A 22,368-nucleotide genomic window follows, 5' to 3' on the forward strand; every position below is an offset into this window, starting at 1 on the left:
ATAATTCTATTCTCTGAAGATGACGATTACCTTTTTTTAGCAATAAAATGCTTTCAATTGAGGGGTCTACATTTTTTAAACATAAAGCCATTGTAAACTTAATAGAGTACAGTAGAGTGTAAACATATCTTTTATATGCACTGAGAAAACCAATGATTTGTATGTCTCACTTAACTTACAGTATTCATTTAGTGACTGTTCAAAGTTAGAGCGGCACAATTTTCATGCTCATGACCACTGCAGCATCCCCATGGTCGCATGATCAACATTCAGATGCTTGGCAACTGACTCATATTTATGACAGTTCAGTGCGCCACGTGATCTACTTTTGCAATCTTCTGACAAGCAAAGTCAATAGGGAAGCCAGGTTTACTTAAAAACCATGTCACTAACTTAACCGCTGCAATGATTCATGAAACAATTCTGACAAGAAAGGACATAAATTGTGGCAAAATTTACAAAACAGCTGTCTCACTTAACATAAATTGTGGTCATTAGTAGAAGTACAGTACCTGTATAAGCTTCATCAGGGTGGTCTGGAATTAAACCTGCAATATTTTTGAAGTATGCCTTGTAGGTTGCTTCTCAGGATAAATTTGATACTGGCAAAACTGAACTGGGAATAGAACTAAGACTCAAGGCAAATTATTAAGAGATGACCGCAAAGGAATTGAAGTAATTATACCTGTATTTAATAATGTATTAGTTGTAAATAAAATTATATTTGATACACTGTTTTTCCACCCTCATGCAATATATTCTGGAATGTGACTATTGCAATATTGTGTGTATGCAGCCCTTGGCCCAGAAAATCTACCGCTTCCTGGTTTCTATATCATAATAATTAAATCTATTCAATATTACACATAGTCCTCAACTTACTACCACAATGGAGCTCAAAATTTCTGTTGATCAGTGAGACGGTTTTTAAGTGAATTTTGCCTCATTTTATGATATTTCTTGTTACAATTTTTAAGTGAATCACTGCAGTCATTAAGTTAGTAAAATGGTTATTAAGTGAATGTGGCTTCCCCATTGACTTGGCTAATCAGAAGGTTACAAATTTATTTATTTATTTATTTTATTTGTCAAGCGATCATAAGATAACAGGTATAAGTATAAACATAGTTATGAATACATGAAATGGATACATATATGAAAAAATAAAAAGAAACAATAGGACAGGGATAGTAGGCATGTTGGTGCACTTATGCACAGCCCCTACAGACCTCTTAGGAAAGGGGTGAGGTCAATAGTAGACAGGTTAAAGTTTTTGGGGTTTGGGGAAGAAACCACAGAGTCAGGTAGAGTATTCCAGACATTGACCATTCTGTTGCTGAAGTTGTATTTCCTGCAATCAAGTTTGGTGCGGTTTACCTTGAGTTTGTATCTATTGTGTGCTCTTGTATTGTTATGGTTGAAGCTGAAGTATTCATTGACAGGTAGGACATTGCAATATATAATTTTATGTACTATACTTAGATCAGACCGAAGGCGGCATAATTCTAGGTTTTCTAAGTTTAGAATTTCAAGTCTGGTGGCATAAGGTATTCTGCAACAAGTAGAGGACCCAGGACACTGCAACCATCATAAATATGAGCCAGTTGCCATATATCTGAATTTTGTTCACATGACCATGAGGATGCTGCAACAGTTTTATGAAAAATGGTCATAAATCATTTTTTTCAGTACTATTGTAACTTTGAATGCCCACTAAATGAACTGTTGTAAATTGAGAACTACCTGTACTAAGAAAAATTTAAAAATAACATTTCAGATTAACAAAATGTATGAAGTGGGAGGATGACATGTGCATCATCACACCAATGATTGTACTTGCAGCATCAGAAACCATAGGACATGTATTTTTTTGTGTGATGATGTAATTAAGCATCATTGTTGGCCATGAGCCCAACAAATAACTTCAATTTAGTAGAAACAGTATGAAATTATTGTTTCTAGCACCATTGAATAATTATACGTGGAAATACTCCCTTTGCCTCAAATTCACTAAATTATTTAGTTTCAATGGCTGTAGAATTTCATGGAATCTTCCTTGGCTCAGTGCCAAGAATATTAGGAACAACAAATGAAAATACTGAATAATTAGCAATCATATATACTATTTACTATAGCGATGTTACATCTAATTATCTTTCCTTATATTTCCTTAATTGTGGTTCAATAAAACCATCTGATTAAATCAATTTTAAGCTGAGCGTTGAACAAATAGACAACACTTTATACAACAATCCTCCCTTATTATAAGAGAATTTGTGAAAAAATATAGGTTAGGAAGATAATGCATATGGATTGTAATTCCATAGTATACAAAAACTCTGAAATTCTTTTACCTGTCATATTGGCACCTGGAGAGTGAGTGACTACATGTGCATTGCAACATCATTGATTTATAACATCATTGTGTTTTATTCTAGACATCTATGTTTGGAATAAGAATGTATGCATACGTACAAATAATCTATTTTAACAGCATCACTATTGCCACCTATTGGCTAATCTATTGGGACTATGGGGTCTTTGGTACTCTCAGAGTTTGATTATTTTCTTGCAGATCTTTCATTACTGAATTTGTACCTATTTGGTAATGAAATGTCTGCAAGAAAACAACCAACATCATTAATAGTACAAGGGAGTGAGTTTGCTCTCTATTTATGTAAAAGTAGTTTTCCCTATCAATGTTGGTGGGAGTTTTCCAAGTAGTTCCAAGTGCATTGATGTTGTTGCCTAGTTGCAATAAAACAACCAAAGTCAATAAACATCACGAACTTACCATTCAATCATGAGCTACAAATAATTTTTCCTATTGGATATACTGAGGGACAAACACTATTACCTTTACTATATAAAGCTACATACTTTTTCTGTAAAGTGGAAGAGTAATAATACTGAAAGCAAAACTGCACTTTCACCTTTTTCACACTCCAATCCACTCCAATCCCAGTGGTGGGATTCAAATTTTTTTAGTACCGGTTCTCTGGGAGTACTTACTTGGTGGGCATGGCAGGGGAGGGTTACCACAAAATCTCCATTCCCTCCCCACCCCACTAACCTGCTTTCCAGCTCTGTTCCAGTCAGAGGTCGTATTTGCGGTTCTCCGGACTACTAAAAATTTCTACTACCGGGTCTCCAGAACTGGTCAGAACCTGCTGAATACCACCTCTGACCAGATCCAATGTCAAATGTCTACGATTCTCCATATCACAACTCTTGCAGGCACTCAACAGAGTCAATCATTATTCCCTCCAACTGGCTAATTAGGGAGCATCAAGCTAGATTTAATGCTGGTACAAACTCTCCTTTGCATACTTTCTTCAATGTCCTTGTTTCTGCTGGGAAGCCAAATAAAAAGCACTACTTCTGGTTGAGTGGCAACAGGTAGTCCTTCACTTACAACTATTCATTTAGTGACTGTTCAAAGTTACATCAGCAATGAAAAAAATGACATGATCATTTTTCACACGTAGGACAGTTGCACGATGGTCATGTGGTCAGAATTCAGATGCTTGGCAACTGACTCAGCATTAGGGCATATGACCACCTGGGATCATATGACCACCTTTTGAAACCTTCTGACAACCAAAATCAATGTGGAAGCCAAGCTCACTTAACAACCATGTTACAAATTTAATAACTGCAGTGATTCGCTTAACATGGAAGATAGTAAAATAGGGCAAAATTAACAAGTGTCTCACTTAGCATCAGAAATTTTGGGCTTAACTGTGGTTGTAAATCAAGGACTTCTTGTACTCCCAAATTGAACGACATCGAAGTATTAAAGCAATCTGTCAACTGCAATGAAAGCGGGAAGAAAAATGTTAGAAAGCACTTAGCAAGAAGTTTCCAGAAATCAAAAACAGTCTGCTCCAAGTCTCAAGTGTCTTTAGTACCTTAAATCACAAAGAAGCACAGATGTTTTGCAATTTGAGGTTTTGGATACATCAGCAGGAGAAAACTGGTTTAGCTAGCTAGCAGAGATGCTAGTGTTGGAACTTTTGTGTGTGACGCAGCTGTGCCAACGGCGATACATAAATAATAATAAAGCAAATGGAGTGGAATAAGCTTAATCTTCAGGTGTGTTAGGTGAAAATTGCATTTCCACACATTTGCAAGAACAATGAAATTAGTTTTTAAGCTATAATCCTTACTTTGTGAAAAGCTGCTTTGGTATGCCAAATGATTGGACATATTTACTTGTATTAAATCATAAATCATGACTATTACTGCAGTCTGGTATGTTTTAGCATGTTGGAGGACCATAGTTACTGGGATTTGTTAATCATGGTTTATGGATTAGCATGTAGAAATACAGCCATTCTTTTTTGGCAGCTGAATTTTCATCACTTTGCATCTCAATGTAACTGCAATTAGGACAGTTTAGAGAAGGCAGAAACCTGTCAATTCTCTAATATTCCAGCCAGTCAGCTTTTTCAGAAGAACCAAGGATAAACCTGGAGTCTTTTCATAGATGTCTTCAGCAAAATCAGATTACATCGAAATAGGGTGTTGTGATTGATATCATGATGCAAAGCCTATCCTTTATGTATTTGCATCTGGATATGTTTGATTGTATTTTGGGGAAGTTGGGAGATTAGTACTTTATTTTTTCCAATTTCCCTCTGCATATACCTCCTGCATATGTATTACAGGTAATCCTTGACTTTCAAATGGTTGCTTAGCTATGGTTCAAAGTTATGGCAAGTCTCTCCCCTTGCCTTCAAAGCTAATTTACCCATTATGTGATTTAGCAACCTGATTTGGAAGTTGCAACGGATGCATCACTCCCCTGCAGTCACATGACTGAATTTTGGGTGCTCGCTAACTGCTCAGCTTTACAGCTATTTGCAGTATTCCAGTCATGTGATTGCAGGTTTTGACCTTTCTTCCTACCCCATTGGATAAAACGTATTCACTTAATTACTGTTGCATTAACAACCATCACAAAAAATCCAAATTTGTTCCAGTCAAACGATGTATCTTAGGACCATAACAATTTATGACTGTAATTCCAAGCTGAATTAAGTTGTAAGTGAACACTACTTGTAAATAAAACTATATTGGGTGGAATGTTTCCTTCATGACATAGTTTTTGATAGTGTTCAATCTGTACATTTTAATATGTTAATACTTTCAGAAAATTATAATAAAAGGTTAATAAAGAAGGGAAAAAACTCTAAAGTACAATAAAATTGCTGGAAAAAATGTAGAAATCATCTTATACAGAATGGTAGTGTAATATCTAGTATGAGATTATTAGATTCGCATGACAATAATTAGGGAGATATCAAATGTATTCCATATCCAAAGCAATATATATTAAATATGCAATTAGATCTTTCAATTTTGGTACTATATGTGGATATTATATATTACATATGATGATATTATATATCAGGGATGCTTAGATTTGGCCTCCGGGGCCACCCTGGAAAGAATGGACTGGCCTGTGGTGCTTCTGCCAGCAAAAATGGAGGTTGGGAGGGTGTCAAGTATATTCATGAACTGGAATAGAGCTTGGTAACAAGGTCAGCCAATGAATAGGCATAGCAATTAAGTCAGCCAATGAGGACTGTTTTGGAAACTGAAACTAGAATTAATTTAGGCTGGAAACAGAAACTAAAAGTAGCCTAGGCATGGCTCTATGTTAGATCTGCAGCTATGTTTTTTTTCCCCAAAGTTTTTTATTTTTTATATTTCATAAATTGTCACTTTTAGTGAACTGTTTGGTTCCAGATTTTTACATTTCCATACAAACATGACCTTAGTTACATCTTTGCCTTTCATATTTAGTTTCATATCATAAAATTACATGTATTTTCTATTCATATCTTAATTTTTCCATTTTTTCTTCAAATTTTCTCTTCTTAATACAAATTCTTTATACAATATTTAAAGTTACATATTCATTTCATATCATATCATTACATTTATGAATTCTATAAATTTTCTCTAATATTCTTCACATTTATTCCATATATTTCTATTCATGTCTTAAACTTTTTCTATTTTTCTTCAATTATTCTCTTATCTTTTTAATACAATTTTAATATAATTTTTATATAGATTTTTTATTTCTAATTCAATATTCCTTGTACTTATACTTGTATCTGTCATATTTGTAAATTCATTGCATATTCTTGGTTCATTATTCAAAAAGTTCCATTATAACTCCAATAATTAACAAATTCAAAAGCCTCCCCCTTTAATTACTAATTTGAGTGTGCAACCCATTTATTTTATATATCATTCAATTAGTTCCCCTTGTTCATAGTAATATTTAATATGATATAGTCATTATTTTAATTATCACTTTAAATTAATAATAATAATCTCTTAGTTACTACATGATTTATATATACTTTAAAAAGATTCTGCATGGTATTTACCTTAATTATCTTCTAATTCAGTTATTCTTCCAAATATCATATAATAGAAACTGATGTTAGTTTAGTTTTTATAACAATCTTCATAGTACTTTCATATCTCCCCCTTTTCATTTTTATTCCAATTATATCTATGTATAACTTAAAATAGCAAATAATCCAATAACAGTACAAAAAAAGAACCATCAGTATAGCTACTTTCTAAATCATTTAATATTTCAAATATATTAATATTACTACCCATTACCTTGCAGAATCCCTTTTTTAAATCCATAGCTACCCATTATCTTTGTGTCTTGTGACTAAGCAATTTCTTTTCATTTTTATTCGATTCCCATAATTCCCTTTCTCTCTGGTTTTTTTCTTACCTCTTTCCCCCCTTGTTTCTCCTTCCCATTCCTTACTCTGACTTTTATCTCCCTCCCTCTTTAATGCTTTCTTCTGTAATTTCCTTTTTTTCTGTTTCCTTTTTCTTTGTTTAGCTTTCCAAACCTTTCCCTTTTTAATTGTCTCCTCAAACCTCCAGGGTATAATTTCCATTTCCCCCCCTTCCACTTCAATGTTTGTTGTTGCATTTGTTGATTAAAGCTGGCATTTTCTGTAACTGACTTCTGCCCTTCTGCCACTTCTTGTTGTTCTTTGTTCTCCAAAATCACCATTTCTATAAATTGCAAGGCAGGGTAGCATGTTTTTTCTCTTTCCCGTAGTATTTCCTTTATATTTCTTAGTTCTGTTTTTATTTCCGAAAAAAGTTCTGCCATTTTTGTACACTTCTTTTAAATCTTCTTTATTCCTTTCTTTAGTGGTTAGGTCCAACTCAATCGTCCAGTAACTTAATTCCACCAACATTTTTAATGTTTATTTCCAACAGTCTACTATTATTAGACCCTTAAAAAAAAATCCAGGTTGTTAAATAGTCCAATGTCCATGAATTCAATTTCAACTGTAATTACCAAACAGTCCCAAAGTATTTTTCCCACTCTGTTTTCTTTAAACTTAACATTCCTTATTTCTACTTTCACTTTGCCTCTTTTTGTCTCTATTTTATTGTAACAAAGTTCCTTTTGTTTTATAACAGGTCTCACTTTTTCAAGAACCAGACCTCTCCCCCTTTTTAAAAGAGTCACGAATTTTCCTTTTACCATTAGATGGCGCTTTCCATTGTGTCCAATTTCCACCCCCTTTTTGCTGTTTTCTTTTCTCTATTTAGGGTTTTTAGGTTTCGAAAGTCCAATAAGCCCAAATTTTCAATTTTTTTAGCACATTGAAGTTCAGCTTTTATGCCTATTTGGTGCCAATTCATATATTATTCAATTTAATTGAATATTTTCTGACTTCCTCCTTGAGTATAACTCCTTTCAAGGTTCAAAGCCACTTTCAGCTGTCAATTTTGTTTTCACTTTCTCTGGTCACTGCTTTGACTCTATTTCTTAAAAAATTCTTAATCTCTTAATTCCAGGGTACCTTATGTCTACTTATTGCAATTCTTTGATCCAGTCTCCACATTATCCTCTCCTTCACTGCTCCTGCACATCCTTTGTCCTGGTCAGCTCTTCCTCTTCAGGGTGACCATTTTACATCTTTGGAGGGGAGTAAAATGCCTAACCAGAGAGGAGATGCTCCCCTCAACCCAGCTGATGGTCTCCCCCTTCTTCGCCACCCCTACCAGGTGGTTCCAGCCCCCAAAACAGGTGGATGGGGCTCTCCAATGAAGCAGCATAGATCGAAGCCACAGACTATCGTGGTCTTCGGTCCGTCTTCGAGGAGGGTGCTACCAGAAGTCAGCAGCTCTGCCACTGTGTTGAGCTCTGAGTCTGTCTATTGAAAATGAAACTGCTTCTCTCTTCTGCTGTGTATAATGCTTGCCTGCTGAACTAAAGTGAAACTGATGTCTGTTTCTGAGTTCTCTGTTTTGCTCGTGCTACTGAAGTTACTTGCAACATGTTTCTGTTTGAGTTAGGTCCATGTTGGAGAAATCTACAACTGGTTTGTAAAATCTATTCATTATGTTTATAAAGATGTTAAATGAAGCATCAGCCATCTGTGTTTATTTTTCTGGCCCTGAATTAACGCTGCAAAACTTTGAATAGAGGGCCATGCGTGGCCCTCCCAAGCTCTGTGCTTGGCCGTGACAGCCTCTTACAGCCCTCTACCAGCGAAAAGAGAGCCCGGGAGGGCATATAGTCCCCCTGAACTGTTTTTGCTGGCAGAGGGCTGCAGGAGATCGTCGTGGCTGAAAACAGAGCTCGGGAGCCTGTTTTCACTGGCAGAGCACTTGGGTCACCACAGGTGCCCCTGACACAAGTGACATCAAGCTGGCCATGCCTACTCTGGCCACACCCACCCCATCCCCCCCGGGGGCCAACACAACCCTGATGCAGCCCTCAATGAAATCAAGTTTTATTTATATTATGTAATATATATAAAAACTATGAGGGGGTCCTTGGTACTTTCTCAGGTTTTCTTGCAGATGTTTCATTACCCAACTACTGGTAGCTAACATTACCAGTGCACTGATGATGATGATGTTACCTAGTTTGAATAAAAAAATGTTTACAAGAAAACGACCAAACCCAGAGAGCACCAAGGACCTCTCATTTCAACCTTGGGCTACAAATCTTCTCCTTTAAAGGCAATTGTTTCCAAAACATAGTTTTTAAACTATGATTCATGTTTCCTTTGGTATGACAGCCTTCCTTTTTTGTGTGGCCTTTTGGATTCCCCAAGCTTGCTTCAGAGCATGTGAAAATGGAACATTTTCCTGCAATTCCTAAATCAGTCCCACTTTCCCCCCAAGATCATACAGCTGCTTCTGAATTTATCAGGAAAGGTCAGAGCCCTTTAAAAAAAAGTTGTAGATGTAGAGGTGTCAGCTTGCCAGTCCTATAAAAAACGTTGTAGATGTAGAGGTGTCAGTTTGCTAGTCCTATAAACCCTACACATCTTTGGGGAATTGAATCCAAAGTACAGTGCAGCCCAGTTACTGAATAACTGCAGACATACATAAAAACGTAATGATGTGATGTTATAAACCATGCAACTTAGTATCAGTCTACCAATGGTTTAAGATGCCTCTTCTTTAAATGTTTTAAGAACATTATGTTAAGAGAGAAAGCTTCTCGATTGTAGCATTCCATTATGGTATTCTTTTCCTAATTATAATATATTGCTGTATATACAGACAGACATTTGTTTTCTTAAGTTTTCGCGGGTACTTACATGTATGGCATTCAGCTTTGTTCGGGTATTTTCCCACGTCATTGTAGTTGTGCTTTTAAAGTTGTAGCAACGTTTCGGCAGAATCCCATCTGCCATCATCAGGCTTCTGGTTGTGTCCGTTTGTGAGTCAGGCCCCCACAGTTGTTTCAGTTTTTGAACTGAAAAATCTTTCAAAAAAACTGAAACAACTGTGGGGGCCTGACTCACAAACGGACACAACCAGAAGCCTGATGATGGCAGATGGGATTCTGCCGAAACGTTGCTACAACTTTAAAAGCACAACTACAATGACGTGGGAAAATACCCGAACAAAGCTGAATGCCAGACAGACATTTGTTTATACAGACAGATATTTCAGTTGGCTGATATATTTGCTTATATTAGATTTGCATTCTTGGTCATTTTATTATAACACTTAAGTACAATTTCTTTTATAATACATATTTGTTGTTCATGAGAATAAAGAATAGACTCATCATTTTACATTGTGACACCATTTCCTGTACAACCTATCTTGATTTATAAAATATACAATGCAATAATAAAATCAGTAAGTTAAACAATGTAAAAATATAGTCAATAAAAAGGTGATGGAAAACAAAAATAAAAACAAATAAAAATAAATTATCCATTTACCTAGCATTCTGAAAGACCTGAAAGAAAAAAAATTGGGGAGAGCAATTGCAAAATTCTAGGGCAGACTTATGTATCAGTAACCACCAGATGGCACTGTGCTATCATCAGCATTGGTGAAGTGATCCAGTCAGGTAATAAAATGTCTGTAAACAAACAAACTCAGGAGGCACCAAGGACTCTGCAATCCAACCTTGAGCTTCATATATTCTCTTCTATTTGTACTGTGTTATTCTTACAAGGCTTCTTCCGATGATCTCAAGTGATTGACTAGGTCACATGAGTAACCTAGCCAGCTCCATTAGGATAATATGTCCTAAATGAGAGTCACTTTTGTGTAATAGTTAAGAGTAGTGGAATAATGGTTAAGGTGCTGGCTAGAAACCAGGAAAGTCAATAGTCCTCTCTACCCCCTCTCCCTTTCCCTATTTCTCCCCCCACTCCCAACTCCAGGGAGGAAGCAATGGCAAACCACTTCTGAAATCCAGGTAGTTGCCAGGAGTTAATACTGACTCAAGGGCATCCCCATACACAAATGTCCTAAGCAGAACCATGAACCTGGCTTGATAACTAATTTGGAGGTAGTACCATTGCTCAAAGGCAGAACATATACAAGTTCAGGTGGTCTGCTGTAATCTAGGCTGCCTGATGTAGCATCACCAACAGTATCTGGACTAAATAGGCTATCTCTAAACGAAATGGCTATCCCTACACAGAATGCATTCCAGTCTAGAAACCATTGTAACTAATATGAACCACAAAAGTAAGGTTATCAAATGAAACTGCAAATCTGACAGATTAAAGAATTAAAAGGTTATAAGTATGAAGATATGGGAATTATAGGTGATTTAAATGAGAAAAGAGTATTTTGGAAAAGGTAACAATAAAAGTATTTGTAATTATAAATTAGTCAGTTAATAGGGTAATATAGATTAAGAGGAAGAAGGGACTGATAATTTTTATTAGGTGAATGCATACTATTATTTTTATTTTTAAAAGAAATATTAATGTTTAAGAAATATATTTGAAATAATTGAAATGAATTGAGAGGATGTTTAGATTGAAACTAATATCAGAGACTAGGATTAATTTGTTTGTTCTTTTCTTCTGTAAAAGTTGGAATGGAAAAGATGATAATAGAATTAAGTAAAATTTGGATGATAGGAGATTGAATGGAAAAAAATGATTATATAACTAATATTTGCATGTAAAGGTGGTGACCCGGAATTATGTTGTCCGCTGAAAAGAGCTTTTTTGTTTTGTAATTCATGTGAAAAATTGAATAAAACTGGGTTTTTTTTAAAGTAAGGTTATCAATGTCTTTGAAAGGTTGAAATATCAACCAGCTATTAAAGATACTTCTGGGAATAGAGATCACTAGTGCATTTAACGACTGATAACTGTAAGACCGCCCCCAATTTGCATCAGCCAAGAGTATATAGTATTCAAAATGAGACATAGGCATTTACAGAGGCAGTCACTAACATCAAAATAATTTACATAATCAGACACTTGGAACCCTGGTCATTATGTGTGTGCAACATGTGGGATTACACATTAAAAAGTGACAAAGATTCAATTGTCCAATTCTACCTACCATTTTGAGACAATTTCTCTGCAGAAATTTTTGATGGAAAAATGCATTTCAGATCTGGTGTGCATGTGTTTGCTCTACCTCTTAGCATTCCTTAAAGAAGTCACACTAAGGGCTTGCACTAAGATTGTGCAGACTAGAGAAAATCTGCTTTTGAGTTAAAAAGGTATTGAGGAGGTAGCCATGCAAGCCCAGAAAAGTTTGTAGTTTTTTTTTTAATATCTACATATGCTGGATCCAAACTATTTTTCTTATTATGTATCTGAAGATTGCACATATTTAATCTGAAAGCAAAGCTGTTTAATGAATAAAGAAAAACACTCGAAATAGGACAGAAGGCAGAAAGTTGAAAAGCCTGCCCACTTTTGATATAGCTCAACCCACTGCAGGGGAATCAGTCCGAGTACTGTCTGATGACTGGCTTCTGAAGCAATTGTCCAAATCGTATGCTTCTTATATATTACAAAAAAAATGGTTTTATTCTAATTTCCTTGTTTTGATTGTAATGAGATGCACAAAATTGTTGGAAGTCCTCTCTGGATGAGATGGGTTGCGTACAAGTCTAATAAATAAATTAGGTATATAAGGTTAATAAAATAATAATATACTTGGATTTAGCAATCTTTTGGAAGAGGATGAAGATAGGGAGAGAGAGGAAGCCAATTTAAGCCTGACAATGGGACACTCCGCCAGCTTTGAGTTGATGATTCTGTCTCCAATGCATGTAGGTGGTGGTTTTTTTTTTTTTTTTGCTGCTTCTGATGAAAACGCACATCATATGGCCATATTTTATGTTCTAGAAGATGGCACCATTCTGCCTACTCCAACTCAATTTTGCTGCTCCCTGCAGAGTACTTTGAAGTGTTACTGGTCACAGTCAATTGTCATCAGCGTTGCTACTCGAGCAGTACTGTTAGCAGAGTATGAAGCTATCTCATTATTGATGGCTCCCCCTTGAACTCCAGCTTGATGCAAAAAAAAAAAAGTTCTCCTGCTTCTTTTTTCTCCTGCAAAGAAAACATCAGGTCACAGGAATGGAGTGTCCCTATCTTTCTGAAGTTTAGGCCATTTGAAATATGGAGAAATCCACGGTTCAAAGCATCACCTGAAATCCCGAGGCGCAATTACGAACTCTTTGTAGTGCAAATTCCTTTGCTGGCTCAAGAACTGGCATCCAGTGGCAGTGTAATACCGCCTGTATTGATGCCTTATGTAAAAAAAAAATTGATTCCATATTTCCCCCCAACCATTCTCATCCAATTTCACGGGAAGAAGAAGGGGAAAAAAAATCTCCCCTCCCGACCCCAGGTGAAGGACACTGAAGCGCAAACCTCCAGTCGAGGAGCTCACGCACCAGGTCCGCGGCGAGGCGGCAGCGACCGCGCGTGCAGTTGCACCCCGTGAACAGATGGCACGTCGGTTCCCAAGGCTGTTCTTTGGCGCCTCTGAGCGGCGGCGCTGGCTCGTCGTACCGCCCCAAGAGGCGCTTGTTTGTCTCCTCCTCCCCCTCCTTCCCTCGCTTTCCCCGCCGCAGGGCCAGGCTGGGCGCAGGCGGTTGAGAGGGGGCGGCCCCAGAGGAGGAGTCCGTGGCATGTACTGAACTGCCAGCTCCGTCTATCAGCCAGCGCTGTTTCCTTCTCTCGGACGCGCTTGAGGTATCTGCAGCCGTTGCCTCCAGCCAACAGCTCTTATGGCCGGACGCGGCGGCTATCCCCTGACTCCGCCGCCCCCGGAGGGACCATCGGCGGCTGTCTCGGTGGCAGCGGGCGTCCCTTCGCCTGTTGTCCCAGCACCGGGAAGCGGGCTTTTGCGAGGACCCAGTCCTGCTGGGTCTGGTTCGTATCGGGCCATGGGCCATGGACCTCAGTTCCAAGTAAGTGGGCAGGCGCGCACGTGTGCATGTGTTGTCAGTTCAGCAAAAGTAAGGAAGCAGTGGCGCCTAAGATATATGCGGTTTCTCGACCCCGACTGTCGTCCTCTGAATTTATACAGCTATGATTCCCGTCATCCGCGAACTAGGAACAGTAATTATACTCCAAGTTATGTGCAGGTCGTCACATTAAGTAAAGCCACTTTGGAGGCTGTCACTGTTTGGAGACACGTGAAGAGAGGAGCAGCTGTAGCAGGGGCGTCAGTATCTATTAGGAAAAAAAATTATGGGCATCTTTTCAGGGGGGAGTGCTTTAAAGAAATTGAACATACGAGAGAGAATAAGAGGCATATGTTGGGTGGGATGAAGGATTTGTGTTTCCTTTGGGAGAAATAGAGACACCAGAGACAGCAGCATTTCAGTTCCTTGGGTTGCTTGCTGAAGGGTGGAAAAGACAAACAACTTAATTTTGTGATGGTCAAAATCTAAGTCTACAAAATTATTCAATTTCTAATAAATTAGGAATTAAATATTTTTTTATTTATTTCATTTCTATAGTCATTTAAATCACTGTGGGTGGTTTACAGTTCTAAAATGACAAAGCAATTAAAATAATTTTTAAAACATTAAAACAATACATTTTAGTTAGGCTAGTATAATTTATATGGATTTATTTTTAAGTTTACCTTGACAAATATTGGCAATTTCCACTAATTTAAATAAATATTTAATGTTTCCTTATGTTTTTGAGGAAGCCTTAAGATCTGAATAATTAGATGTGCTCTAATGGGGTGTTGAGAGACAGTTAAATATTGGCTTGCATGTGCCATCTGGACTGTCTTAGGCCTATGGTTGTGGCAAGAGGAGGTGGAGTTTGCACTGCAAATTATAGGTCTGTTTGTGTAATACTGTTTACGGGTATTCAGAAGAAATTTCTTCTATGTTTAATGGAGTAAGTTATTCCATCATAATAAGTATGTGTAGGATTGCAACCTTATATTGATTTTGTGGTGATGGAGCTCTGTGAGAGTTGAAAGGTTTTGCAATCAGAAAGCAAATTTTTGGTTTTTAAAGGTAGTACAATATTCCCTAAGAAACCTTTTGCAGATTTCTCCCCTCAGTCCTTCCTTGCCTCCTTGCAGATTTCTCCCCTCAATCCTTCCTTGCTATTTTAAATTGTGCTTCATTTCTATATTGTTTTGTGATCATGACAAACATTATGTAATACATTTTTATATCACTTGCTATCACCACAATTGGAACGTTGGCTAAAATCATATGGATGTTTCTTTAATTCCTTAAGAAGTTGGATATTAAGGGATATTAAAAAGATGGAGAATATGAAAGGAAGCAACATTTTACTTAAAGAAGGATCTGAAACATTTTCCATGAAACTTGAGTGTATTTTGACTTGTGGATTTGATTGGAAAGGAATTTTCCCATTCTCTGGGACTCTTGATTATACAAGACTTTGTATATTAGAAGAATTGAGTCTTCAGCAGTATTTGAGTACAAAGATAGTATTACACTTTTAATTTGAGTGTAAGGAATGAAAGAAAATATAGCAATGATGTCAAAATCACTTGCAGACTACTGGCGATTTAAAGCAATGTTAGTGCACTCCCTAAAGTATTGCAATATATATTTACAAGGAGATTTCTGACACTTTAAGAGCTTATACTTTTTGGGATAATAATTTGTTGGAGATATTTTACTTTCACCACTGAAATAATAATGATACTGATTTGAAGAATATACATAAAATATATTTTATAAGCCATTTTAAAAAAATTTGATTAAGCCCCCTCCTCCCCTTGTTATCATAGCCATACAACATTGGAAAGAGATATTTTTTCCATGGTTTATTTTTATTTATTTATTCATCAAATTTATTTGCTTCTCTTCTTATAGTTGTGGTGACTCTTAAATATGTGATTTTCAAAAAATAAGATTAATGTACATCAGGTTGATATGGTGTCTGAAGTACCAAACTAAATACAAATCAATTGTCACATTTAGAATTTTCATAGAAACTTAAAAAAATATCAGCCATGTGACTTCAGCTGCAACACCTGGATAGGTGTGAGAAAGTAAGCCATTTACCTGACTATACACACCTGGTTGACTATCTATACATTGTTAATAGAGCATGAATTGGAGACATAACACAAATAATTAAGAATTTCTTGCAAAATGTAGATGTATTTAATTATGTAGTTTATATATTAAAGTTGGGATGTGATTTGAATTCAGAAACAAGAGTGCTTTAGAGCAGGAGTCCCCAACCACCGGTCCATGGACCGGTACCGGTCCGTGGAACATTTCCTACCGGGCCACCGGTTTGCTGGGTGCCGCCATCTTATTTGATGAGAAAGTGCTTCCGGGTGAGGTTTTCTGGTTGGAAACTGGTGTTTGAGTGCTGAAGGAATCCTCGCGCCTTAGTTTCATTGAAGGGGGCTTCGAATGAAACTAAGGCGCGAGGATTCTTTCAGCACCCAAGGCAAGGCGAGCCGAGCGACCGTCCCAAGCCGTCCGAGCGAAGCCCATCGACAAAGGTACAAAGGAGGAGTTGAAGGTGGCGGGAGAAGCGAGGGACGGCTGGCTGGCTAGTCGCTCGGCTCGCCTTGCCTTGTCATGCGTGCTGATGCCGGTACCGGGCTGCGGATCATTTTGTGATGCCAGTACCGGGCCGTGGCACAAAAAAGGTTGGGGGCCACTGCTTTAGAGCATGAGGAGAATGTGGTATCCATCTGTAACTTCTGAAAGCAGCCATCTTTTCCCAGATTCAATTTGTTATGGAACCTAGGAAAAACCACATTTGCTTTAACAAGATAAGTGTTACATTTTGCCTTGTGTACTCTGAAGTAGATTTGCCTTTAAAACCAAAACATTGCATTGCTATGTTATATATTACTTTTTCATTGATTGGCTTCAAACAATTCAAAAAAGTTTTAAAATATTAACCAGCAATGGGAAAGTTGTAAAATATTGTATAAAATAAAAAAGTTGAAATAGCAAATATTTCAACTCTCCACACCTTATATTATTAAATGTCTGTGGTTTAATTGTAGATACATATGGTATTATAATGTAATCAAATACAAAATATTATTGTAAGGTATCCTAAAACCTCTGCCAAAATAGTACATGCTGTTTCATCTTTTGATTAGTAAAGAATACTTTCACTTCCAGGATGGATTATACATCCAAAAGTCATTGCTTAACTTCTGAAATAATACACCATTTCAACTTCTCATATAATTCTTCTAGCCACCTGCCATGTACACTACAATCATAAAAATATAATTCTTGATGAACAGTTTCTAAAAGTTTAGTGTATAATTTGAAATAACATTTACATTTTTAACATTTAAAATTTCCCCATAAATCTAAAATGCCAATCCTGAAAAGTACCAAATGATGGCAGGACCATATTATATGGCTCAGTGAACACTTTTTTCAAACAAAATCTCATATCTTTCTTTTCAAGCACATTCTTTGGGGAATCCAATGCATTCTAGATATATTTTTTCGATAAATCAACTCAAATGTCAAATCTATTGATATCATTTAAACATTTTTAAAAACATGAAGCTATTGATAGGGCCTTACTGAAAAGTCTGGTTCTTTTATGAATATTTAGAATATCCCAGAAATGTTCATTTTAAAGTATTATATTTCTGAGTTTTTAAAAAAACAGATTGTGAATGTTGTTTCTGCCATAGATTCCATTAAAGTAGAGCATATAACAAGTACTTTTGGAAATAGCCCATGTATTGGCTTCATATTAAGCCATTAAAACTTGTTTAAGGTGAACATGTTGTCACTGTTGTAAACTAGGAAGACCAAATTGAATTTGAAGTCAGGCTTCGCAAATTAAAATTTTAGTATAAATTAACATTTACTCTACCACATATTTGCCCATATTGTGTAAATTATTTTCATGCATATGTTTAAACATTTTTTGCACAATTTACCTCTTCTACATTTAGATGAATTTAGGTTACTGAAAGTATGACATCTTTCTATTCAGGTGAAATTGCCATGATGCTATGCGACCTTTCTATCCTAATTGGTAGGGTTTTTGTTTCACTTCATCCAAGATAGTGGCTAGGGGGTATGCTAAAGAATATACCTTTATCTTAAATGTTAGTAATATATGCATAATGCTCAACATTCTTCCGAAATGAATAAGTTTTAGGTTATAGTAAGTTTTAATTTAAAGAAAAATATGGAATAAAAAAAAAGAAAAAAAATTCTGTAACATTTTTTAAATGTGGCAGCAAAATAATGCATCATTAATATAGGCCAAATCATTCCAATATACTTTGATAAAGAACATACTTAATGTAAAAATAGTAAAAGAATGTAGAAAATGCCTTTAAGCTTCATCTGTCTTTCTTGGTAAAGTTAGGAAAGGAAAATTATTTGAAAGTTTGTAGAAAACTTATGCTTATTTCTATTGGAATTAAAGATATAAATTCATATGTACTATATAGTGCAGTTTAATGCACTTGGTTAATCCTATATGACTTACAAAGATATGTCAATATATAGACAAATGAAAACCACATTTATAATTAACCAATTACATTAGTATCTTTATTCTTTTTCAAATATAAAAAGAATTGTTACAGCTGTGTAAAGACCTGGAATTAATCTCTATACATTACTAATAAATGTTGCTCATGTGAGCACGCATATAGCATCCATTGGGAATGCTTTAAATTAAACACATCTTTCCCCAAGATTGAGAGGAAATTGTTGAGGTAGTCACTCACTGATTGGGAAAGATGCATTTTTTTAAGACACTAAGTGCATATCCCATTATATCCAAATCACTTTTTGGATTTCAGTTTAGGTTTCTGTACAATCCTATATTTTATAAATTGCCAATCATAATAAAAAGAAGGAATCATAGGTATTTTAAAAGGCATAATTAATAAGAAAATAAAAAATGAAAGGTTTTAAAGAAGAGAGATTTATAAAATGTCTTTAATGGAACAAGAATTCTTAGATCATATGAAAAGAGCAGAGTCATTCTGAACAAATTCAAACTAAAATATAATGAAATAGAATAATATTGTTGCTGAATTATGGAAGACTTGCAAAGCAAGATTATTAACTCAAACCTTAAAATTAAAAACTATAGAAGTTTATTTCATAACAAGGAGAATCTTATAGAATACACTTTGAATAGCAGGATTGCTATTAGACATGCTAATAATTCTGGTTTATTTATCATAGTTGAAATGGGTGTAGACTCTTTTCAGTTTTCCCATCCCCTCTTTTTTTTTGATGCAGTTAGAAGAATTCAGAAATTTTCCTTTCTGCTCCAATTAATCTGAATTTGCTAATTGAAATAATTGAACTACTTTTTATAAAATATGATATGATAAATCATAGGCCTGGTTCCTATAGTATATAAAGCCATAATGTGGCTTGATGTGTGTGTAATGTGGTTTTTTTTTGTAAACAATGATTAAACAACTTATAGCTTAATGTGAAGTATATTTCACCATTTCTGTGTAAATGTTGGATAATTTGACAAGTTATAGTTAATTAAAAGTAGTGGAAGGAAATGTTTCAGAATTAACAATCCTATTAGAAAGAGAAGTATGTCCAGCCAGTGGAAATTTAAATTACTTCACATGTTGATAAGTTGTAGTTTTAACTTTACCAAACACAGACCTTATGGATTTGATTTTTGACACAGTGTTGTTAGAAGTGAAATTATCTTTTTTGGTTCAAGGTCTCTTCTGTTTGATTTTGCTGGGTTTCAACGTTGGACTAAAAAAGAGCATTGTAACAATATATACAATGTCAGGGCTTTTTCTGAAACGTCCTATTGACTGTTGAGCTGAGAATTTGAAGAACTCCAGAATTTGGAAGCCTGCTAGTATGCGTCCTGGGAATACAGATAAATAACCAATCATAAATGATTTTCACCTGCATCCTAAGATACAGTTCTTTAAAAAATGTTTATTAGGAAAATATGACACATTTCAGGATAATCATTTAATGAGTTCTTGCATTTTGAAACTAGAATGGGATATTTGATTATCCAATTCTATTGTTGTTGATAGGACTAGAGAAAAGTTGGTGATAAAATTTCTTATGTTGTAGTATGTTTCACACTCTTTCTTCATGATAATGGCATTGCAAAATAAAATTTTATAGTATTGGTTTTATAGTAATATCTGGAAGATGTACAAGTTATAAATGATACATATCCCACAAGTGAGAAGTGTTTGTTTTGTTCTGCAGATGAAGGAAACATGAATGTTTTAGCAGTAAGAGAGCTGTACCCCTGCACGTCCCTTCACTTCCCTTGCTGGTTCTGCAGTGAGGAAGCAGGAAACAACAGCAGCCAAATGCAGCAGGTTTAGCAATGATGAACCTGCTGGGTGGTTTTATACAAGCCTCTGATATTGACTGTTCTGTTTTGCATTTTAGCTAAAAAGCTGAATTAATATAGAACATTAACATTTCCTTTTCTTTTTTGTCAGTAATGTGAAGATAAAAGAAGTATCAGTTCAAATACTTAATAGATAAACACACAATTTGGTTCACTGAATCAATGTTTTCTGTTTTAAATTGAGCATCACTTAGCTAACATATAATGGTTATTCTCAGGCTGTTTATTCAAGGTTAAAAAAAGTTAATTGTATGAGTGCAATGAATTAATGCATCAATTATATTTACAGAAAAAAAACAATATTATTAGAACAAAAACATATTCTTTTAGATAATATGCTTGGAGGAATATCTCCTATTTGTGAGGAATGAAAAATTCTGTTTAAGGAGATCTTCAGTGCAATAATTATAGATATTTATATTAGAGTCAGTTAGGAATCATTTGTCCAACTAATTGAGTAATTATAAAGTACATTATAGTTGTTTCATTGTGTTTGGTAAAGTTGACTAATTTTAGATAATATCAGCAGTTTAATGTCAATCATTAATAATATCAGCAGTTTAATGTCAATCATTTTGCCTATAACTTTGCTTTAATAGGTATACAGAATAGTATAATTATTAAATTTGGATTTTTTTCTGGAAAGTTTAGCATTGTGTTAGGATGAGAAGCAGATGTTATATTGCACATATGTGAGCAGATGTTATATTGCAAATGTGGATTATTTGAGAATGGAGAATGGTATACAGATGTTTGTGGCATAATTTTAGTTTAGCAAAACTTGTATATCACTATAATGAGTGTTAGAGCTCTTTTTAAAATTAAAGTAGAATTCTTGCAATTCTAAAACTTGTTACTAATAACATGATATTAGAAGGTGAATTGGTGCAGATGCATTAAGCTGGTAAGATAATATTAACAAATTTTATTCCTGAGCCAAATATTTTATATCATATATAAATATTTTTATCAGCACATCTCCTTATAGTCAAGTATTCTACATTACTTTATATCGATTTTCTCTTTTTGGTTTTCTGGTTGTATTTAGAAATGTTGTAAAACCTAAAGAGAAAATTGTCACTGGCAAGTAAATGCTGATTCACTTAAGTTGTCATCAGCCAAACGTTTCTGGTGTCAGTGGCTCAGAGAGATATTTTGCAGTTATTTATCTATTTATTTAAAACATTTATACTTAAAACAACATAAAATCTATAATAAGATATGAAATGAAATACATTAAAATAATAAAAACAACAAAAACTGGACACCAAGTCAAACTTCTGATCTGCAATCACCTTACCAGAAAATTGCTTTTTTAGTTCTAATTGAACCTTATTCATACTTGCTCACAAAAAATCATATATTATTGTTCTCCACCATGCTGTTTCAAGAGTCCAGCATTAAAATATGACTCCGCCTTCTGATGTCATAGAGTTGAGTCTGCCACTATAAAAAGCCAGCCTCTGCTGAGAGCCCCAGCTTTTTGACTCAGCTGTTGTGACATTAAAAGCTATTGTCTCTGGAATCATAGATTCTTTAATGTCAGACCCTCCCTGGCCAGCGCATTAGCTCTTCCAGCTGTAGATCCCTCAGTGCAGAGGTGGTATTCAACCGTTTTGCACCTATTTGGGCGAACCAGTAGTGGTTATTTGGCATGGGACACCAAACCGATGGTGACCCCTGGCTGGCCACGCCTCCAACCTGGTCGCCTGGTTGCTCAGTTGCCCTGATCGTTCTCCTAGGTTTCCATTCCCCACGTCCTCTTTCTCCCCATGGGGAAAGGAAAAAATGCATGGACACTGCAAGTATCACTTTCCCCATGTGAGTTAAAAGTGCCTGGAATGAGGGAGAGTGCAGGCTGACAGAGGGGGTGGGAGTGAATTGAGCCTTGGAGCACTTTTGCAACGTAAAAGAAATGCATTTTGAAGCAGGTCCTTTAAAAACTTCTCCAAGGATTCCCCGTGGACGCTGCAAGTTTCGCTTTCCCCTTGTGAGTTAAAGTGCCTGGAGTGAGAAGGAGTGCAGTCTGACAGAGGCGGTGGGGGAATCCACTCCAGCCTTGGAGAAATTTAAAGGAGCTGCTTCAAAATACATGTCTGTTAAGCTACAAAAGTGCTCCGTGTGTGTCTGTGTCTGTGTGTCTGTGTCTGTGTGTATGAGAGAGAGGGAGGGAGGGAGGGAGGGAGAGAGAAAGAAAAGAAAGAAAGGAAGAAAGGAAGAAAGAAAGAGG

General features: G+C 35.7%; 1 protein-coding gene across 2 annotated transcripts in view; it reads left to right on the top strand.

Annotated features, from left to right (window-relative positions):
• The first annotated feature begins 13,231 nt into the window (after positions 1-13,231).
• Positions 13,232-22,368, top strand: part of SMARCD2 (SWI/SNF related BAF chromatin remodeling complex subunit D2) — a 61,647-nt gene continuing 52,510 nt past the window's right edge. The window contains exon 1 of one of the 2 annotated variants that reach the window (XM_026720508.2): positions 13,232-13,723. In XM_026720508.2, coding sequence (XP_026576293.1) covers positions 13,541-13,723 — 183 coding nt within the window. In that variant the 5' untranslated portion in view covers positions 13,232-13,540. The remainder of the gene's footprint in view (positions 13,724-22,368) is intronic. The other variant, XM_087916483.1, reaches the window with a different exon arrangement.

This window comes from Pseudonaja textilis, chromosome Z (genome assembly GCF_049901715.1).
Source record: "Pseudonaja textilis isolate UNSWEBS1 chromosome Z, rPseTex1.2, whole genome shotgun sequence".
Classification (NCBI taxonomy): domain Eukaryota; kingdom Metazoa; phylum Chordata; class Lepidosauria; order Squamata; family Elapidae; genus Pseudonaja; species Pseudonaja textilis.